Genomic DNA, 17,284 nt, shown 5'->3' with positions numbered 1-17,284 from the left:
ATTTTATTATTATTATTAAATCTGGGGGGATTTAATATTCACTTGATTACATCCAATGTTTTTTTCTAAACAATGCCTCAAACAAAATTTGAAGAAAAAATGGACAAGTTTTTGCCACAAATGCATTTTTAATTTAGCAAAGTTTATTCGCAAGGATTGATGGCAGAGTTGTAATATCAAACATTGTATCCTAACATTTAGTGTCATCACTACTTGAGTAATGTGATATGATCTTATGTTGATAGAAAATTCATAAACAAGAAAAATGTTTTGTATAAACAAGTAAAAATGTTTTATATAAATGACAAGCGGCGGCCTAGTGAACAAGTGTCGGATTGAAGGCGGCCCTAATCTTCATCTTCTCTTTTGTCGTGACGATCTTTTGAACATGCCATTACCCCTTAAGTGTACATCTTGACATCATTATACCAGGTCCTTACTGTTGCTCGAATGTGCCTGAATACAATAGCCAGCCAGAGACCTCAGATGACAGATGTAGCTGTCGCTCTCGCTCATATCTCAATGCCCACTACTACCTACTTATAATGTTTCTGGCCTTTGTTATGATGATTATGATATTGTGATCAAGAATTGGATCCATTCCCCATTCTGATATGGTCGAAATTGTTGGAGGGGGTAGTTTTGTCTATAGAAACTAGATTGATAGAGTAGGTGCAAATATCCCTGTGTCCCTGGCTGAGGGCCTGAGAATTGTCATATGTGGTCTTGCAGACATAGTTGTTGAGGATAATACTTCCCTAACGCTTTTTAATCTTTGCTTCATAGTTGTTAAGGATAATACTTTCCTGGCGCTTTAAAGTGTGGAAAATTTGTTGTGGTTGTGCTTAATAGATTTTGGTTCAGTATCTTACTTTTTCTTTCTTTCTAAAACAAAACATCGAGGTCCAACTTCTTACTTCTTATTTCTTTCTTTCTAAAACAACACATATAGGTCGTTGTGTGTGTTACCATGTTTCCATGCCGTGTTCATGATCAGAGGAGATAAATAAGTGATTAGCATTCTGAACATATAATCTTCCAGCAAGTAAACCAACTAGTATCAACTAAAATATGTAATCAACACTAGCACCCCCAGGTACCAATCTGATGTTGGATACAAACATTGAACACAAGAGATTAACTAGGGTTTGTAGATGATAAGTTCTTAGGGAAGATTTGATGGAGATGAGTCCTCCCACGAAGAGATGAATGTTGGAGATGGTGACGACTTCGATTTCCCCCTCCCGGAGGGAAGTTTTCCCGGCGGGATCTCTCTGCAGGACAGCAAAAGTGATCCTCCTCGAGACGGCCGTAGCTGGTCCCGAAATTCTTCTCTTGATTTTTTATGGTAAATGGTTCATATAGGAGATGATGGGCAAAAGTGTGCCGCCGGGGAGCCCGCAGGCCACTAGGGTGCGGTGAGGGGGTAGGCTGCGCCACCCTGACTTGTGGCCCCACGGAGTTTCTTCCAATATTTTTATATATACCAAAATAATTCTCCGTAAATATTCAGGTCATTTGGAGATCCAAAGAATAGCTATCTCTGTTGTAGCTTTTTCAGGTCCAGAATTCCAGCTGCCAGCAATCTCCTTCTTTTGGTGTATCTTGCATTTTAACAGAGAAAAAGCATTAGAATTTTATCATAAAGTTGAACAAAACTTCAAAACAATATAAATAACAGTAGGTAAATATGATGCAAAATGACGTATCAACCCTCCATGCAAGCATCCGCAAATACAGGAGAATAAATCTAACCATAACATTAAACATGTGGATCCAAAACAGCCCCTCACGGAATATTTCATAAACTAGGGTTTAAGTTTCAGTCACTCCCACAACCCATCATCTACAATCTAATTCTACGATGCCTTCCCCTAGGCCCAAAATGGTGAAGTGTCATGGAATCGAAGTTCACATAACACCACTAGAGGAAGAACAACCCAACATATCATCAAAACATTGAACGGTGATCAACTTCACATGATTACTAGCAAATAGAGTTCTCCCATGTCCTCAATAACTAATAGAATTACTCAGAGATCATCTTATTGTTCATGATCAGAGGAGGTAAATATATGATCAACAATCTAAACATAATGATCTTACTCCAAATAAACCAACTAGCATCAACTACAAGATGTAATTAACACTACTACTAGCACCCCAAGGTACCAATCTCAGGTTTGATACAAAGATTGAGCACAAGAGATGAACTAGGGTTTGGAGATGATACACTATTGGTAAAGCTGTTGATGAAGATGAAGCCTCTCATGATGAGAGGAGCATTGGTGATGCAGAAGTCTTTGATTTCGCCCTCCTAGAGGGAAGTTTGCCCGGCATAATCTCTCCGTCGGAGAGCAAAAGTGCTCCGCCTCTGGTTCCACCTTGAGACGGCAGCGGAAAGTCCCGAAAGTGTTCTATTTTATTTTCTAGGGTAAAGGGTTTCATATAGGAGAAGGGTGTCAGGGATGGACCTGTATAGGCCCCACAAGCCTAGGCGGTGCGCCTTGCGGGGGGGGGGGGGGGTAGGGCTCACCCCTGGCTTATGGGACCACCTCTTAGGTACTTCTTTCTTCTAGTGTTTTTAATATTCCAAAATAAATGTACGTAAAATTTGATGTCATTTTGACCTCTAGGGAATTGTTATCTCTGTTGTAGCTTTTTCAGGTCAGAATTCCAGCTGTCATAATCTCCTCTTTTGATATATCTTGCATTTTAAGAGAGAAAAAGCATTAGAATTACATAATAATATGAAATATAACTACAAGATAAGATAAATAATAGTAGAAAATCATGATGCAAAATGGACATATCATCATGCAAGATCATTGGTTTGCAGCAACGAGCTCAGTCACTTCATGGGTGCCTTATTGGTCTTATTTGAAGGTATTACTAAAGCGCGAAATAAGATTTGCTGAAATCACACGTGAATGGGACAAGCTCATATGTACGATTTAGCTGGACTCAGGAGAAGCCCAAGGAAGGAGAGATGGGAACATACGTATGCTATTGAACTAAGGTCTGAAGAAAGGCCCATGCTTGGGTAGCTCTTTGATGATCCAAAAATATAGGGGATCACGAGAGACTTTGAGGGAAGTATTTCAATCCAAATTTATTGATTCCACACAAATGGAGCCAAAGAATATTTATAAGTCTTAGTAGTTGAGTTGTCAACAACCACACATGGATAGATAACTTGCTTGCAATAATTAATTAGTAGCACAATGATATGATAGAAGTAGTGATAAAGTAACAAATTTGCAGAGTAGTAGTAGAATGCAACAATAGTAATTGTAAAGGAAGCAACAATAGTAGGAATTGTAGGCATGGAGTAAATGATGGGTATATAAAGATGAGATTCGATATGCAACGGTCATAACCTAGAGTGACATCAAAACTAGCTGCACTTCATCAATCATATGTAGACATGTATTCCATATATAGTTGTACGTCCTTGCGATAAGAGTTTGCACAACATCTTTTGTCCTATCCTCCCGTGACAACGGGGTCCTAATGAAAACTAAGGGTAATTAAGGCGCTCCTTTTAAGAACTGGAACAAACCATTACCACATGATGAACACATGTAATCCTCAAGGTAACATCATCCCGAGCGATACCCCAATTATTGTCACTTTGGGGTCTAGGGTTCAGAACGATTATAGGTGCATACAACTTGCAGGTATGATCAAAACACAGATATATTCATGAAAAGGTAAAATACCCTGGCGGTCCTTAAAGTATTCCAAGCATGTCAAGTAGGTCCTAAAAGTTTGAAAACGCACATCTAGGTGTTATATGTTTGTAATTCATTCACTGCGGGCCCTATCTACATCAGACTAGGCCACATTGACAGTTGACTCAGGCGTGTTGCCTCCTGGTCCTCGACGAACAACCGCTAAAGTAGTGAGTAGAGAGAGGGCGATCAGAAGCAGGTCCATCACCTATGTCGCCCCTCTCGCGGCATTCGACTTGGCCGCCGCTCCAGGCAGGTCTTGGCAAAATATTGCCTATTGGCGTAGGTTAATAGGCCACGTGCATTGGTCATGCGGATAAGACCCGTAGTGAACAACTTACACACATATAGGACCTATATGTGTGTTTTCAAACTTTTAGGACCTACTTGGGACACCTCAAATACTTTTAGGGCTATCAATGTATTTTACTCTTCACGAAAACATAAAGAGTTCAGATCTAAAATCATGGCACTCGGACCCTAGTCACAAGCATTAAGCATAGCAAAGTCATACCAATATCAATCTCAGAACATAGTGGATACTAGGCATCATGCCCTAACAAATCTGACATCGATTACCTAAGAAATATCATACAACTATCATCTACCTCCATGTGCCTACACGGGAATTACTCACACATGGATGGGAGCATCATAGAATTGTGATGACAACGACAACGAATTCCTCTCCCCAGAGCCAGAAGCAGACTCCAAATCATATATCTAGAGGAAGAACAGGAGGTGGCGCCGTCTCCGTATTGCAGAAAGATTTCGTGTTTTTTGCTAGATTTTTCTAGTAGATATGGGATTTTATGACGATGGAATCATCGTAAGGCGGTACCAGAAGGGCCCACATGGCACGCCCTAGGGGGTGCCACCTAGCCATGTCACTCCCTGGTCACTCCCCTCCGGTCCATCATCGCTCCATAAATCCCTAAATATTCTGCAATAATTTTTCAAAAATCCCCATCCTATTTCGAGCACTTTAATTTCTGCACAAAAATAACATCAAGGTAGTTATGGTAAAAACATCGTTAGTGCGGGTTACTTTCATTCAAATCATATAAATTAGAGGGCAAAAACTATAACAAAAGTGTTTGGAAAAGTAGATGCGTTGGAGACATATCACTTTTTTTAGATTTTCAAAAAGAAAAAATACCATGTGTTTTGTATTGGCGACACAGTGGTCGATCTATCGGTTTGCATCTACACGATCTATGTGGTACCTAGATCAATGCATGGAGCTAACAAAGTGACGGAAACAAACACGGTGAATTACAAACATTCTTGGGTAAAACCATTAGTTGCATCACATGATTGGGGTATTCCAAACTATTGTACTATGTCGATCACTTTTTTGTGTCTGCATCATCATCCACTTCTCTAGTGAATAAACAACATATCACAAAGGATCCTGCTGGGTATTTGTTCTCTGTCTTTTCCCCCGCTACAATCGGAAAACATGCTTGGTAGATATGGAACGTGCCACAAATGATCCTATTGGTAAGATGATCCTATTGCTAACATGCTTGGTGGATATGTAACATGCCAAAAAGAAATGTTCCTGATGTATACGAAAAATGTACAATGTGTATGAAAAATGTGTATAAAGAAATGTTCCTGATGTACATGAATAACCCTGGGATCACTATGGAGGTACATGTAACAATGATCTCACCAACTATCAATATAGCAAAAGCGAAATAAGATGTTGGCGAAGATCATCGATTCCCGCAGCTAGGTTATACCTCCCAGACATGAGAATATTCTCCGAGACGATCTGTCATTCTAGTGTCAAAGAATGTGACACCCCCTAGGTATCCACGCATGCCGATCTAGCAGTACGGCAACACTCTGTGGAGCCAACACGAAAAACTACAGGAAGAACTAGAGGGAGAAGTAGCCTAGACACACGATGTGATCTAGATTACATCTAAACCGGTGAGAGAGGGGCGTGGCTACAAGAGGGGATCGGTCACTTGGTGCTTGGTGTGCCTCTGGGGTGCCCTTTGTCTTCCTATATATAGGAGGACCAGGTTTGGGTAGAAAGAACTCCTTGGAGGAGCCCACCTCCTCATGTGACTACAGAAGTCCTAATCTTGATATAGGACACCCAGTCCAGTTGCCTTGCCTCCTTTGGACTCTAGGGGGTTGTCGACTATGGCCCTTTGGCACCTTGCTCCCCAAGGCAGTAGGGGCAGTTCCACTAGGAACCTTCCAGAATATTTCAGAAGCTTTTGGAACCTTCCAAAATATTTCAGAAGTTTCTGGAACCTTTTGTACCCTTACGGAAGCTTCCATTAACTTTTGGTTCACCCCCGGGACCTCCTGAAACACTTCCAGGATCGTTTGAAACACATTTGGAACCCGCATTCTCCGTTATCTCACAGTACTTATACATAGCACTAGTCGTTAAGCGTGTGACCCTACATGTTTAATAACATGTGGACATGTCTGGAACACCTTCTGTTCAATAATTATTAGTGAGATGTGGACACCCATAATAATTCCCACATATCAACCAAGATCGCCGAACCTTCTGTTACCGCATACAATTCCTTTGTTTGCCGATATGTTATAAAATCTGATTCGAGACTATTCATCACTATACCTAGTTATCCTCGCTACCGTTTTGTACTATTTTCTCGTTCCCGTATTCTGATATCCCCGTGACTAACACATTATTCACTATACCTGGCCATGCGATGTTGGACACTACAATACCGAGTGGGCCCAGAGTGTATCTCGCCATCTCCAAAGTGGCAAATCCTAGTCTTGACATATCGTGCATGGAGTACTTTTCCGGTGTACGCTAAAGTTGCCTTTCTAATTACCTAGTTATGGAGTAAATTTTGGCAACCCCAAAGTAACCATCTAGTATTTGGGTTTACGATATTCTCATGGTCTAAGGAGCCAATTAAACGTTAAGACTTTATATGAAAATACCGACAACATATCAATGATGTGATCTTGTGGTATTCCATAAGTTGGGTCTATCGAACACCATGGTTACGCTAGCAATGTGTTCTCATTCATTAATAATACATGAGCTAGTCCAACAGAGGCTGGCTAGGGATGTGAATGACGTTTATCCTTCTACATGTGCAACTGGGTTTTCCTATGAATTTCACATTCGAGAACCATTGTAATTATAGCATAGAAATGTAAACTTAATTATGAAAACGGAAATGAATGTCAACTTTATTATTGCCTCTAGGAGCTCTTTCCAACAAATGGTATACTAGAAAGAATGCCAAATTGGAGAGGGATAAAGCTGGTGTTTTGAGGAAACAAAATGTGAGGTTATGAAAAGCACTAACCAATGAATGTTTGGACACTAATATATTTTCTTACTAGTTGGTATATTATTCAAATATGAAGAGAACAATATTGAGTATGCTTTATGAAGCAAGGGAAAAGATTGTTTTTTCTTGGCAGTGAAGCTCTTTCATTCAAATTGAGCTATGTAAATTTCCATGTCCAGTGGTGGGTCTAAGGTGCTTCTGAACACTTACTGTATTGTTACTTCTAGGTAGATTTTTAGAACATTTTAAGTCTTAAACAAAATTGACATGCTACTGATGCAAAGATTATTTTGGACACCGATTTCCTCAATGGTTGCTCTCTTTTTACATGCGGGCAGAACACAGTACTTGTGTTTAGCTTGGATAAGGAGAACAGTAAGATACCTGAAAGCATAAATTTGTAATCAAGTCTAATGCAGAACCAGCCATACCACTCGATTTAGTCACAAAGCCAATTGTCGCAAGTTAGCTCCAGTAACCAATTACATAGTGCTATTTCTGTAAGTACTTCCTCATATAACCTGATGGATTAAACTCAGACAAAGTTTTAATACTTTAATAATGCATGAAGTTAGACTTTGTGTTTGCCACAAGCCAAGCTAACCTATGTTAGACAATCCGAGCAATTTATCCTACCAAAATATTTAACTGTTAGAAGTACTGGCAGACTTAGTTACATGTGCGGTCTACTATTGTGCATAGGATAGGACAATTTAGGCCTTCTTTATTTCAAACAAATTTTGAACCACAAGCGCTCAAATTATTTGGAGGTGCGTTGAATCGAGATTGCATTGAAGTGGAGCCTTGTACCTTGTGGTCCTTGTTTAACCCATACCTTCATAGCCATATTAACCGACAATTTTACAATCAAGACTGCATTCAAGGGGACCCTGTTATCTGGTTTGACCCAGCCACCCAGAGCTATATTAATCTACTAAATATTAAATTGTTAAAGGAAGTGGTGTATCACAACTTTCCTACAATTTGGTCTACATTTGGGGTCAACCGTTATGTCTAACTTCCTTGAAACTCTCTATACTTCTTTGAACTTGTGTTTTCCTATATAGAATTGCGATGTAACATGAACAATGTGGGATTCATTTGACAGCCAAACTCCTCACGGCGCTTGTGGATTGGCTTTGTTGAACTTCTTCAGTTTTGGAAGAGCTGACCATGCACCTATTCCTGCTGATGATGAGGGTGAGCTTTTATACAATCCCCTCGGATACCTAAAGCATGGTTGGTACACAAAAATGGTTTCTATTACAGTTTATTAAACAGAACTTGAAACAACAACAAGCTGCCCTTTTGAAAGCCGTTTTCCTGATACAATTCCTAAGAGAACTCGAAAGAGAAGCAGCTCATAAAGCCTTGCGACAGGTAAACCTAGGGCAGAATTTGGCAGGAAAAATCTCTAAACATACTCTGAAGTCCAAATACCACTGATCCCGTGGATGGAGAAAACTATAGAATCAGCCTGTTCTTAAAAGATTTGAAATGCTTGGAACTGTCACGGGTGAACAGAATCCCAACTTGGTCTTGAAGACCTGATGTGCACCCTTTTGGAGGGTAATTTCAGTGGCATTTCCGTTGTGAGTGTAATCCTGGAAACTATACAAAATAGGTTGTCTGATAGATCGAAAACCCCGTTTTTTTAGCGTTCGTCTCTAATCAGTCATCACTACTTGCATCTCTTACCTGAACATTGTTTGAAAGGTGTATGGGATATCCGGAGCTCACCTCGGCTTTGATGGATATAGGAGGTAAAAGATTTTTTGTAGGAGACCATTAGCTTTAATTAGCTCATAAGAAGCGGCTTGCGTTGTAACTTAGGTCAATTGCGGTGGTGATGACAAAAAGCGCACCAAAGACTGAATGAGTTTAGAGCATTAGGCGGTGCCCAAGCGCAAACAAAACAATGTACTCTGCTTCCCCGCAACTATCTCTGTGATGACTGCATGCTGCATGTCAAATGAGATGAATTTATAAAGCTGAGGACATGAACGTCCGAATGGTCTCTAAAAAAGGCAGGCGCCTGGTATTTGAGACCTAGCCAGTAGGTCACAAGATAGGAAAATCACAAGGATTGTCCATGTGATGGATGCTGATAACTACCCAGAGCAAAGGACCTATCAGTTGACCAAAGAAGTTGTAGTGGGGAGTAATAGCAAGAGCCTATGGTTGTCCGCATATCAACTCTTTCAAGCGGGTGGGTGCGCGCCGACTATGGCGGCGGCTAATTCCTTCAAGCGGATAAGCACACATGCAAACCACCAAGGGAGATCATTGGCAGAACCAGGGAGCTGTCGTTCCACTCATAGATGTCATCCATTTCCACCAACAATACCAGTATAAAATCTCTAGGAAGTTGAAATCCGAGAGGGTGAAAAGTGGGAAGAAGGGAGAGGAGGGGTGTTACAAGCTCAGGATGAGCGAGGGGCGCAAGCGGCAAGCATCGAGTCCTTCTGCTGGTTGCTGTCACCGCTAGCCCACACAAACCCTCTCCTAGACGGCCTTTGCTGATGGGGCTGGACCCGTCAGCAGAGTTTGGCCAAGGGCCTGCACATGTACATCAACAATGACGGGCGACAACTCTTACAATCCTGAAGTTGTCAGCTGGAGGCCAGATGCAGCACAATTTCCAGTGTCCGTTGTACTTGATTCAAGAACACCAGCATGATAGATATTGGCAATTCCAACCGTACCGCAATCAATGAAAAACTCAGCTTCTATGTATCACTCACCATGATCCGTTGACCATCCTTCAATTACTGTCTACCATGTGTTCTGCATCGATAACATCTCCATAAATTGGAGACTGTTTCCTAAAATTAAACCAGCCATGTCCAGATCAGCAAACTTTCATGGTGTTCTCTTTATTTTATTTTTGGTGATGTTGCATGTGCAGAAGAGCAGATCATGATGCAGGTGGTGGACGAACAGGACCCGGCTTGCCTGCTCCCTCTCCATGCTCCTATCCGTGCTCTCACTTCATTCTACGGTTGTCTTTTTTCCTTTTTTCTTTTAATCTAATCATCTCCCTCCTAATTTTAAATGAGTGGGGTCGTACCTTATTTTGTTCCAATCAAATCAAGCCACGTACGCGGAAGCACGGATGGGCACACGCCGGGGGAGCAGACAAGTCTCGTCCGGACGAACAAAGCAAATGACGAAATTTCCCTTTTATGATTTCCACTGGACTCAACAAGGTATAAATGGGCATCTTATAACATGAAACAATTATTAACAAACTTCGGCTAGGCAACATACTGTACCAAGTTAGCCAAGCTAATTAAATTGCTCCACCTAGTACATTACTGCAAAAAATTAACTGATATGCCCAGTACTAAAGAATAGAAATTCTGGTAAGGTTCCTCTTATGCTATTATTTATTTATCGAGAAAGCTAAAATCTAGTCGGCAGTCCATTTCGAATCGAACGGTGCTTATTAATCGTACGACAGTTGTTAATTTCCTTCCGTTTTTCTTCACGATCCCGCAGTTAATGGTGATTGGATTATGCTTTAACTGCGATCATAATTCTAGGCAACTTTATTATCTCGTAATTAATGAGTTACCGCAATTATCTTGGCATGATTATCCCGTAATAAATGGGTTGCCTTAATTTGAAAGGTAATTAGTGGGTCACCTCCTAATTTGCATGATTTTGTCAGTCCTTCTCATCCTAATTTCCCTGGCAAAAACTAGTGTACAAGGTGGGATCCGAACTCTCAACCTTGGAGAGCTAAGACCTCTTAACTAACCACGCTAACCAACTAGCCAAGCAATTAGTTGTGTAAGTTCCATTTCATTTTTTCTGATATAATATGTATAGTTTGCTTTGAATTTTTTTTTGTATGTTATAATTTGAGACACCCTCTGTAGTTATCATGTCAGTTTGAGATACCCTCTGTAGTTATCATGTCGTTCATGATATAGTTATCATGTTTTCTCTTTGTTAAAATTATCATGTGAAAAAGGCATTCAAATACATCCCAGTAAATTCTGTGTAAATAGCATGGTAAGATACGTACTATGGACCTGATAACTTAGCTATAAACATGTGGTAACTTTGACCCATAAGGATAAAAGTTGTTGAAAACTTATCCCCGATAACTTCTATGTCAATAGCATGGTAATATTTCACCCCACATACCTGATAACTCACGCACAAACACCTGTGATTATGTGTTTTACCCAAGGTTTTTTTTTAAACATCCCTTGTAACTTATATGTCAATGGCATGATACCGAAGGGTCGGAAGGTCGAACTGTCTATAACTTTTTGTGTGAATAGTATGATAATGTAGGCCTGGACCTGATAACTTAGATATAAACACCTCAATAACTTTGATCCGTGGAAAAAAGTTGTTGAAAACATACCACCAATAACTTTTTGTGTAAAAGCATGATAAGATACGCTCTTGGACCTGATAACTTATGTACAAACACCACGATAACTTTCGACCCATAGAAAAGTGTTATTCAAAATATACTCTGTAAATAATATGGTAATACAGGCTCTCGGGCCTGATAACTTATGTACAAACACTATGATAACTTTACCCATGAAAAAAGTTACTGGAAATATACTTCAATAAGATATGTGTAAATTACATGGTAATATACGCACAACAGAGCTGATGCCTTACTTAGCTCAGGCATGATAACTTTTGACCCAGAAGAAAAAGTCGTCGGAACATGCCGACATGGGATCTTGTTGCAGTTGCTGATTCACTTATTTAATTTGCAGTAGGAGCCTCTCCTAATGTTTCAGTGGTTCAAAAAAAACATGGGATCTTGTTTTGAAGGTCTCGCCATGGAAGTTTTTTTTGTGAAAATGGATTTTGAATCGAACCGACCGTTTGAGTTACAAAACATTTTGAAATTTCAGAATAAAGTGAATCTATGATGACATTAGCGTTTCTGCACTTTAAGTGCATTTGCATGTGGGGAGAAAGTTGGAAGAAATCATTTTTATGCGCGGAATTTTTATATGTAAACATCGTGGTAACTTATGTACCATAGACGTGATAACTTGCATATCCCAGACGTGATAACTTTTTACTCAGAAAAAAAGTCGTCGGAACATATCAACATGGGATCTTGTTTCGAAGGTCTCGTCGAGACGATTCTTTTATGTGAAAACATTTTTTTAATCAGACTGACGGTTTGGGCTACAAAACATTTTGCATTTTGAATTTCTTTAGAATCTTTGCTAATGTCATCATTTCTGTTTTATATACATGCATGCATGCATGCAGACTTGAAAATGAATTAGGAATTGGCTGGCACACCACACTCATTCCTGTTACTTTTTGGAATCGTGCGGATGTGTTGCAATCCTCCGGACGTGTGGAAGTTAGTCAGGTCCTTTATTTATTTTCGAAACGGAGGCAAAGATTGCCTCATCTATTAATTAAGTAGAAGAGAATTGCCCAGTTAATTACGAGAAACCGGGCAAAAATCAGAACAACAAGGGCCAAGCCCACTCCTATAGACTAAACAACACAGGGCAAAGCCCACCCTTATCGACGACAAGTCGATTTGCGGCCAAACAACGCAGCTCCGACTCTGACGAAGAACTCAGAAGAACAAAACCAGGCACGGCTGGCGCCACGGAAGATAGCTGAACGAGCCACCTGCAGCCAGTCATCGTACACCATAGGGCCCCAGCCGCCGCAGCTTCGACTCCACAGCAACAAGCAAACCGAGGCAAAACCGTGGACACGCCGGAGAAGAGCCGACTACCGCAACCATTACCGCGTTGCCGACATTGCTCCCACCATCATCGTTACCGCAGGAGTCTGGTCGCCACAATGATTCTCTCGGGGCCGCCGCCCCGACATCCACCGCTCCGTCGCGCCCAGCGCAATCAACCGGCACCGCCTTCCGGGGCCGCCACCCCGACATACCACCGCTCGCCTCGAGCAGCAACGCCGCACAACCCAGCTGCCCGCAACCCACGCTGCTCAGGGCAACCGCTCGCAAACCACGAACGTCGCACCACATCCGGGGCCGCCGCCCCGACATAAAGTCAGACCGCCCCCTCTGGGACGCATCGACCGAGCCGACACCCCTACCGCCCAAGCGGGACAAGGATGCCACCCAACCAATGTTGAGATAGAGCCCCACCTCATAGAGCTGCCACTCTCATTGTTTCCGAGATCGCCATCTCGACGCACAATTAGAAACCACCCGGAGCCGCCGCCCCGACGTCCACTGTCCCCGACGACGAAGAGATCAATGCAAACTGCAACATGCTGACTCTCCAAGGCGATGCCTCAAAGAAGGAAACGACGTAGCCGCCGTCATCGCCCGCTTCGACCATCCGAAGCTAGGGATTTCTCCCGGAGAGTCGTGTAATGGAGCTCCACAGCAACACCTTCAAGAAGGGGACGACACCATGGCCATGGCGCCGCTGTTGCCGGCACCAACCCAAGGTCAGCGCTGGACTTTCGTCCAGAGCTCCTCCACACCTCCGAATCCGAGCAGATCCGAAGCGTTGCGCAGCACACAATCCCCATGGCCGACGTCCACCGGCTTCACCTTCCCGCTGCGCCAAGCTACCTCCGCCGTTGACCACCAAGCTCACGTGCAACACCACCATGGCCACACCCCACCTTCACACCAGAACCAGAAGCACCAGACCACCGCCGCCCGTCGTCGCAGCAGCACCACGCAGAGCCGACGAGCAGTCGCGCGAGAGGTCCCCGCAGGTGCCAGATCCAGCCGCGCCCAGCCAAGCCTAGCGACCATGCACACGCCACCAGCACCCAACCTCCGGAGCACAGGGACGCCGACCAGCACCGCTGCAGATCCGGAGGGGACGCCGCCCGCAGCCGAAAGACCGCACCTCGCGGGATCCCGTCTCGAGCGCCGCCTGGATGCAAGACGCGACACCTCCAGCCCCGGCCGCCGCGCTGCCCGTGCAGCCACAGCAGTCGCCGGGCCGCAGCAAGGTCCCGGGGCCGCCGCCCCGGCGCCCGCACACCGCCGGCAGAGCACGCCGTCGAGGGCCAAGGCGCAGAACCGGCCGGTGCCATCGCATCGCGAGAGAAGAAGGCCCGCCGCCACCGGCCACCGCCCGGGCTTTGCCCAGCGGCGTCGCCCAGCGGCGGCGAGGGGAGGGGAGGGAGGTGGGGGCTGCCTGCCGCGGCGGCGCTAGGGTTCGCCCGAGCCGCCCCCTGGGAGCGACGCGGACGCGGACGCCCTCTTTCACCCGGTACTGAAAGAGCTTTGTGGTGTCGAGTGACTGCAAATTATCAGTGCATATCAAACACAAAACATGCTACAGCTTTGCTGTAAGATACACAAGCTACTGCATCTTAACAAGAACATGAGAAACAACAATGGTGGCCTATGCTACAATTCATTGTACTCAGGCAGCCAAGCAACTTCAATACTCCAAATCAATACATCATTACCAATCAAAAATAACCAGTATGTTCATGCACTAATAACAATAAATCTCGTAAGAAAAACAGACATGTTGATGAGACAAGACTGTCCTGACCAGTTAGTTCTTAGCAGTGAGAGCTTGTTTCCCTTGATGCGATCCTAGTTGTCCTGACGGAACACCTCAGGTCTTGCCAAGGCAGTGCCTTGGCATCTTTCCTCCGAAGCTCGCTTAGTACGAGACGCTTGCCAACCAGGTCCCACATAATCTGGATTAGAACCCTCCTTCAGGATATTGGCCCCAAACACAGTTGTACTGCTCATTTCTTTGTTGACTACAGGTGGTCTAGCATCAGCCGCCGAACCCTCCTTCAGGATATCTGCCCTTCTTTTCCTTGGCTGCATCAACCACAATGATTCTGACCCCAAACGAATCGAGCTGCTGCATCTCTTGGAATAACTCCGGGCCTCAGTACTCTTGTCAAAGACAGTACCATTCCTGGGTTGATACTTCTTAACCACATATAATATCACAACTAGCTGTCAACAGAAAAAAAAAACACCAACTCTGACAAAAAGAACGTTCTGCAAAAAATCAAGGCATTTGGAAGGTCGTGTGAGTACATATATGTAGAAGGAGTAGGCTTGAGTATATGAAACTGATACTAGGAAATTAGTTTTGGGTCCTTGTTATCGCAGGTTGTTTATGCCATGAAACTTTTATATACTGAAATCGCAATGCCAATACAGGGCATTGCAGCTCTGGAAACTAACATGTGTTAATTACTGAAAATTATTTTGAAGTTACTAATTACTATGATTTTCATCAGACATTAGATACTTTTTATGCTGTTCTACTGAATACATGACCTGCAAATGGTTAATAGATGTGATAATCAGATATAATCCAATCATTTTAAGTAAGGTTCTTGACAAAGTTAATAGCAGTTAAAACCACATTCATTTCAATTGGAGAAGGCCGATGCCAAAGTCCTTGAACACCAACACCAGTTTTGGGAAGAAGCACCAAAGAAGGCAAAATCAGAACTACAGCAGAAAAAAAAAACTGTTTTGGGCGGCACCACGGATAAGCGCAGAGGAATAAGAGGTAGACCGCAAATCCTAAATATCTAACAATTTATTCTTTCATAATTCACAATCTGGCATCGTTCAGTATTTCAGCTATAAGCACCATATATGATTAACAGCTTTGTCTACAGATGCAGGAAAAATCATGAGAAAGGTGTAAGTAAACAAAATATGGCCTACATTGGTTAACATGAGTGCGGTCATGGCTTGGGAGGCTCTCTGCTGAGCTCCCTCTTGGGCCTCTGCGGCGCATTCTTGGGGTTGGTGAACCATGTCGTGTAGAGGAATTGTTTGTGAGGTCCGTCATGGTCGCAGATGAGCCGGAGCTTCTGCTTCTCCCTCATCCACCGCAGCATGATCTTCATCTGCCTCTTGCTTGTCAAACCCCTCAGGCCTACATCCTGAACAAAATGAACACACGAGGCACGTTCTAAATGACAAGGAATCCAAAATCACGTTGCAAGAACAGAGAAGACACTGTCCGTCCAGCCAAGTTGCGAGAAAGACATTCCGTCGAACAGGTTGCGTGCGGAGATGAATCTCGCACAAGTTTAAGCAGCAACAGTACCTTGACGTGCTCCCAAACGTCGGAGATGGTGAGGGGGCCGTGCTCCTTGACCACGTCGAAGATGGTGCGGGTGATGGACTGCGCCTGCTCCGGCGCCGTCGTGAGCTCGATCGGCGCCATCTTGGGCTTCCCCTTCTTCGCCGCCCACCGCGCCGCCGTCGCAAACATCTCCCCGCGCGTTTGCTTCGAGGGGCCTCCGCGAGTTCACCCACGCCGCGCCACAAGGCGTGAGAAGACAAGAACAGCTCACCTCGGCAAATCCAAGTATTCTGGAGGTACTGTGAGTGTCAGCAGTGATATTTCGCTGGATACATGGACCGACACCAGGGAGGTGGCAGGAGGGGAGGGAGGACGCACCCTTTCAGATGCGGGGAGTTGCCGTCGCCGTCGCCGTCGCCGCCGCCGCCGGGAGGGAGGGTGAGGAAGGAAGTCGCGTGCCGATCGCAGTTTTTTTTAGGGAAGCGTACCCATCCAAGTGAGGGCGCTGCTGTGTGTCGCACACAGCCAGCACTACGCTCGCGTCCCTCGCGCGAGCTGGGCCTGGCACAGCGAGGCAGTGCACGCCTGTTTTACTTTTTACTTTTTTCCTCATTTCATCATTTGTTCGTCAGTTTATTTTAATTTATAATTAAAGAAAATCGCAAATACAAAAAAGTTGTAAATTTAAAAAACAATCATGTGTATTTAAGAAAGTTCATAAATTCGAAAAATATTCCCGAATTTAAAACATGTTACTGAATTCAAATAATATTCAAAATTTCCTCGTCGATTTTAAAAAATGTTTGTGAATATAAAAAATATTCAGGAATTCCGAAATTCATAAATCCTCATGAATTCAATAAAAATAATGAAGTAGAAAAATTGTTCATGGACTTGAAATAATATTTTTGAATTCAAAAAACATTCATAATTGAAAAAATAGCTCGTGAATTTTAAAAGATGTCCATGAATTCAAAGAATGTTCGTGAATTCAAACAATCCTTAATATAAAAAAAATACCTGTGAATAAAGATATTGTTCACAGATTTGAAAAAAAAGTTCATGGATGTAAAAAATTTCGTGATTTCAGAAGATGTTAGCAAATTCAAAAAATGGTTGCAAATACAAAACATGTTCATGAATTGGAAAAAGTGTTCATGAATTCAAATATTTTTTGTTTCAAAAAAATGTTTATGAATCTGGAAAATGTCCG

At 43.1% G+C, this 17,284-nt stretch overlaps 1 protein-coding gene across 2 annotated transcripts; it reads right to left on the bottom strand.

The window, feature by feature from the left end:
* Positions 1-14,447: 14,447 nt before the first annotated feature.
* LOC125532281 (thiamine-phosphate synthase) lies at positions 14,448-16,575 on the bottom strand. 2 transcript variants are annotated; one of them, XM_087535045.1, is made up of 4 exons: positions 16,450-16,575; positions 16,093-16,361; positions 15,705-15,925; positions 14,448-15,020 (listed from the first exon to the last, which is right to left on the bottom strand). In XM_087535045.1, exons 2-3 carry the CDS (start codon positions 16,258-16,260, stop codon positions 15,725-15,727), a joined length of 369 nt encoding a protein of 122 aa, XP_087391171.1. In that variant the 5' UTR covers positions 16,261-16,361; positions 16,450-16,575; the 3' UTR covers positions 14,448-15,020; positions 15,705-15,724. The 2 variants fall into 2 exon arrangements, with proteins under 2 accessions (XP_087391171.1, XP_048552357.2); XM_048696400.2 differs by lacking the exon at positions 14,448-15,020 and having other exon boundaries at positions 15,374-15,925.
* Between the last annotated feature and the right edge of the window lie 709 nt (positions 16,576-17,284).

The sequence above is a fragment of the Triticum urartu genome, chromosome 7A, assembly GCF_056163025.1.
Source record: "Triticum urartu cultivar PI428250 chromosome 7A, HENAU_Tu73, whole genome shotgun sequence".
NCBI classification, from domain to species: Eukaryota; Viridiplantae; Streptophyta; class Magnoliopsida; order Poales; family Poaceae; genus Triticum; species Triticum urartu.
Note: the sequence above shows the minus strand (reverse complement) of the source record. Positions and strands in the feature narration are given on the sequence as shown.

Excerpts from the sequence above, each read along its gene's own strand:
- LOC125532281 (XM_087535045.1), bottom strand. The coding sequence starts at position 16,260 with ATGTTTGCGACGGCGGCGCGGTGGGCGGCGAAGAAGGGGAAGCCCAAG. Across the intron at positions 15,926-16,092 it reads ACGTTTGGGAGCACGTCAAG|GATGTAGGCCTGAGGGGTTT; the intron begins GTACTGTTGCTG and ends CATTTTGTTCAG.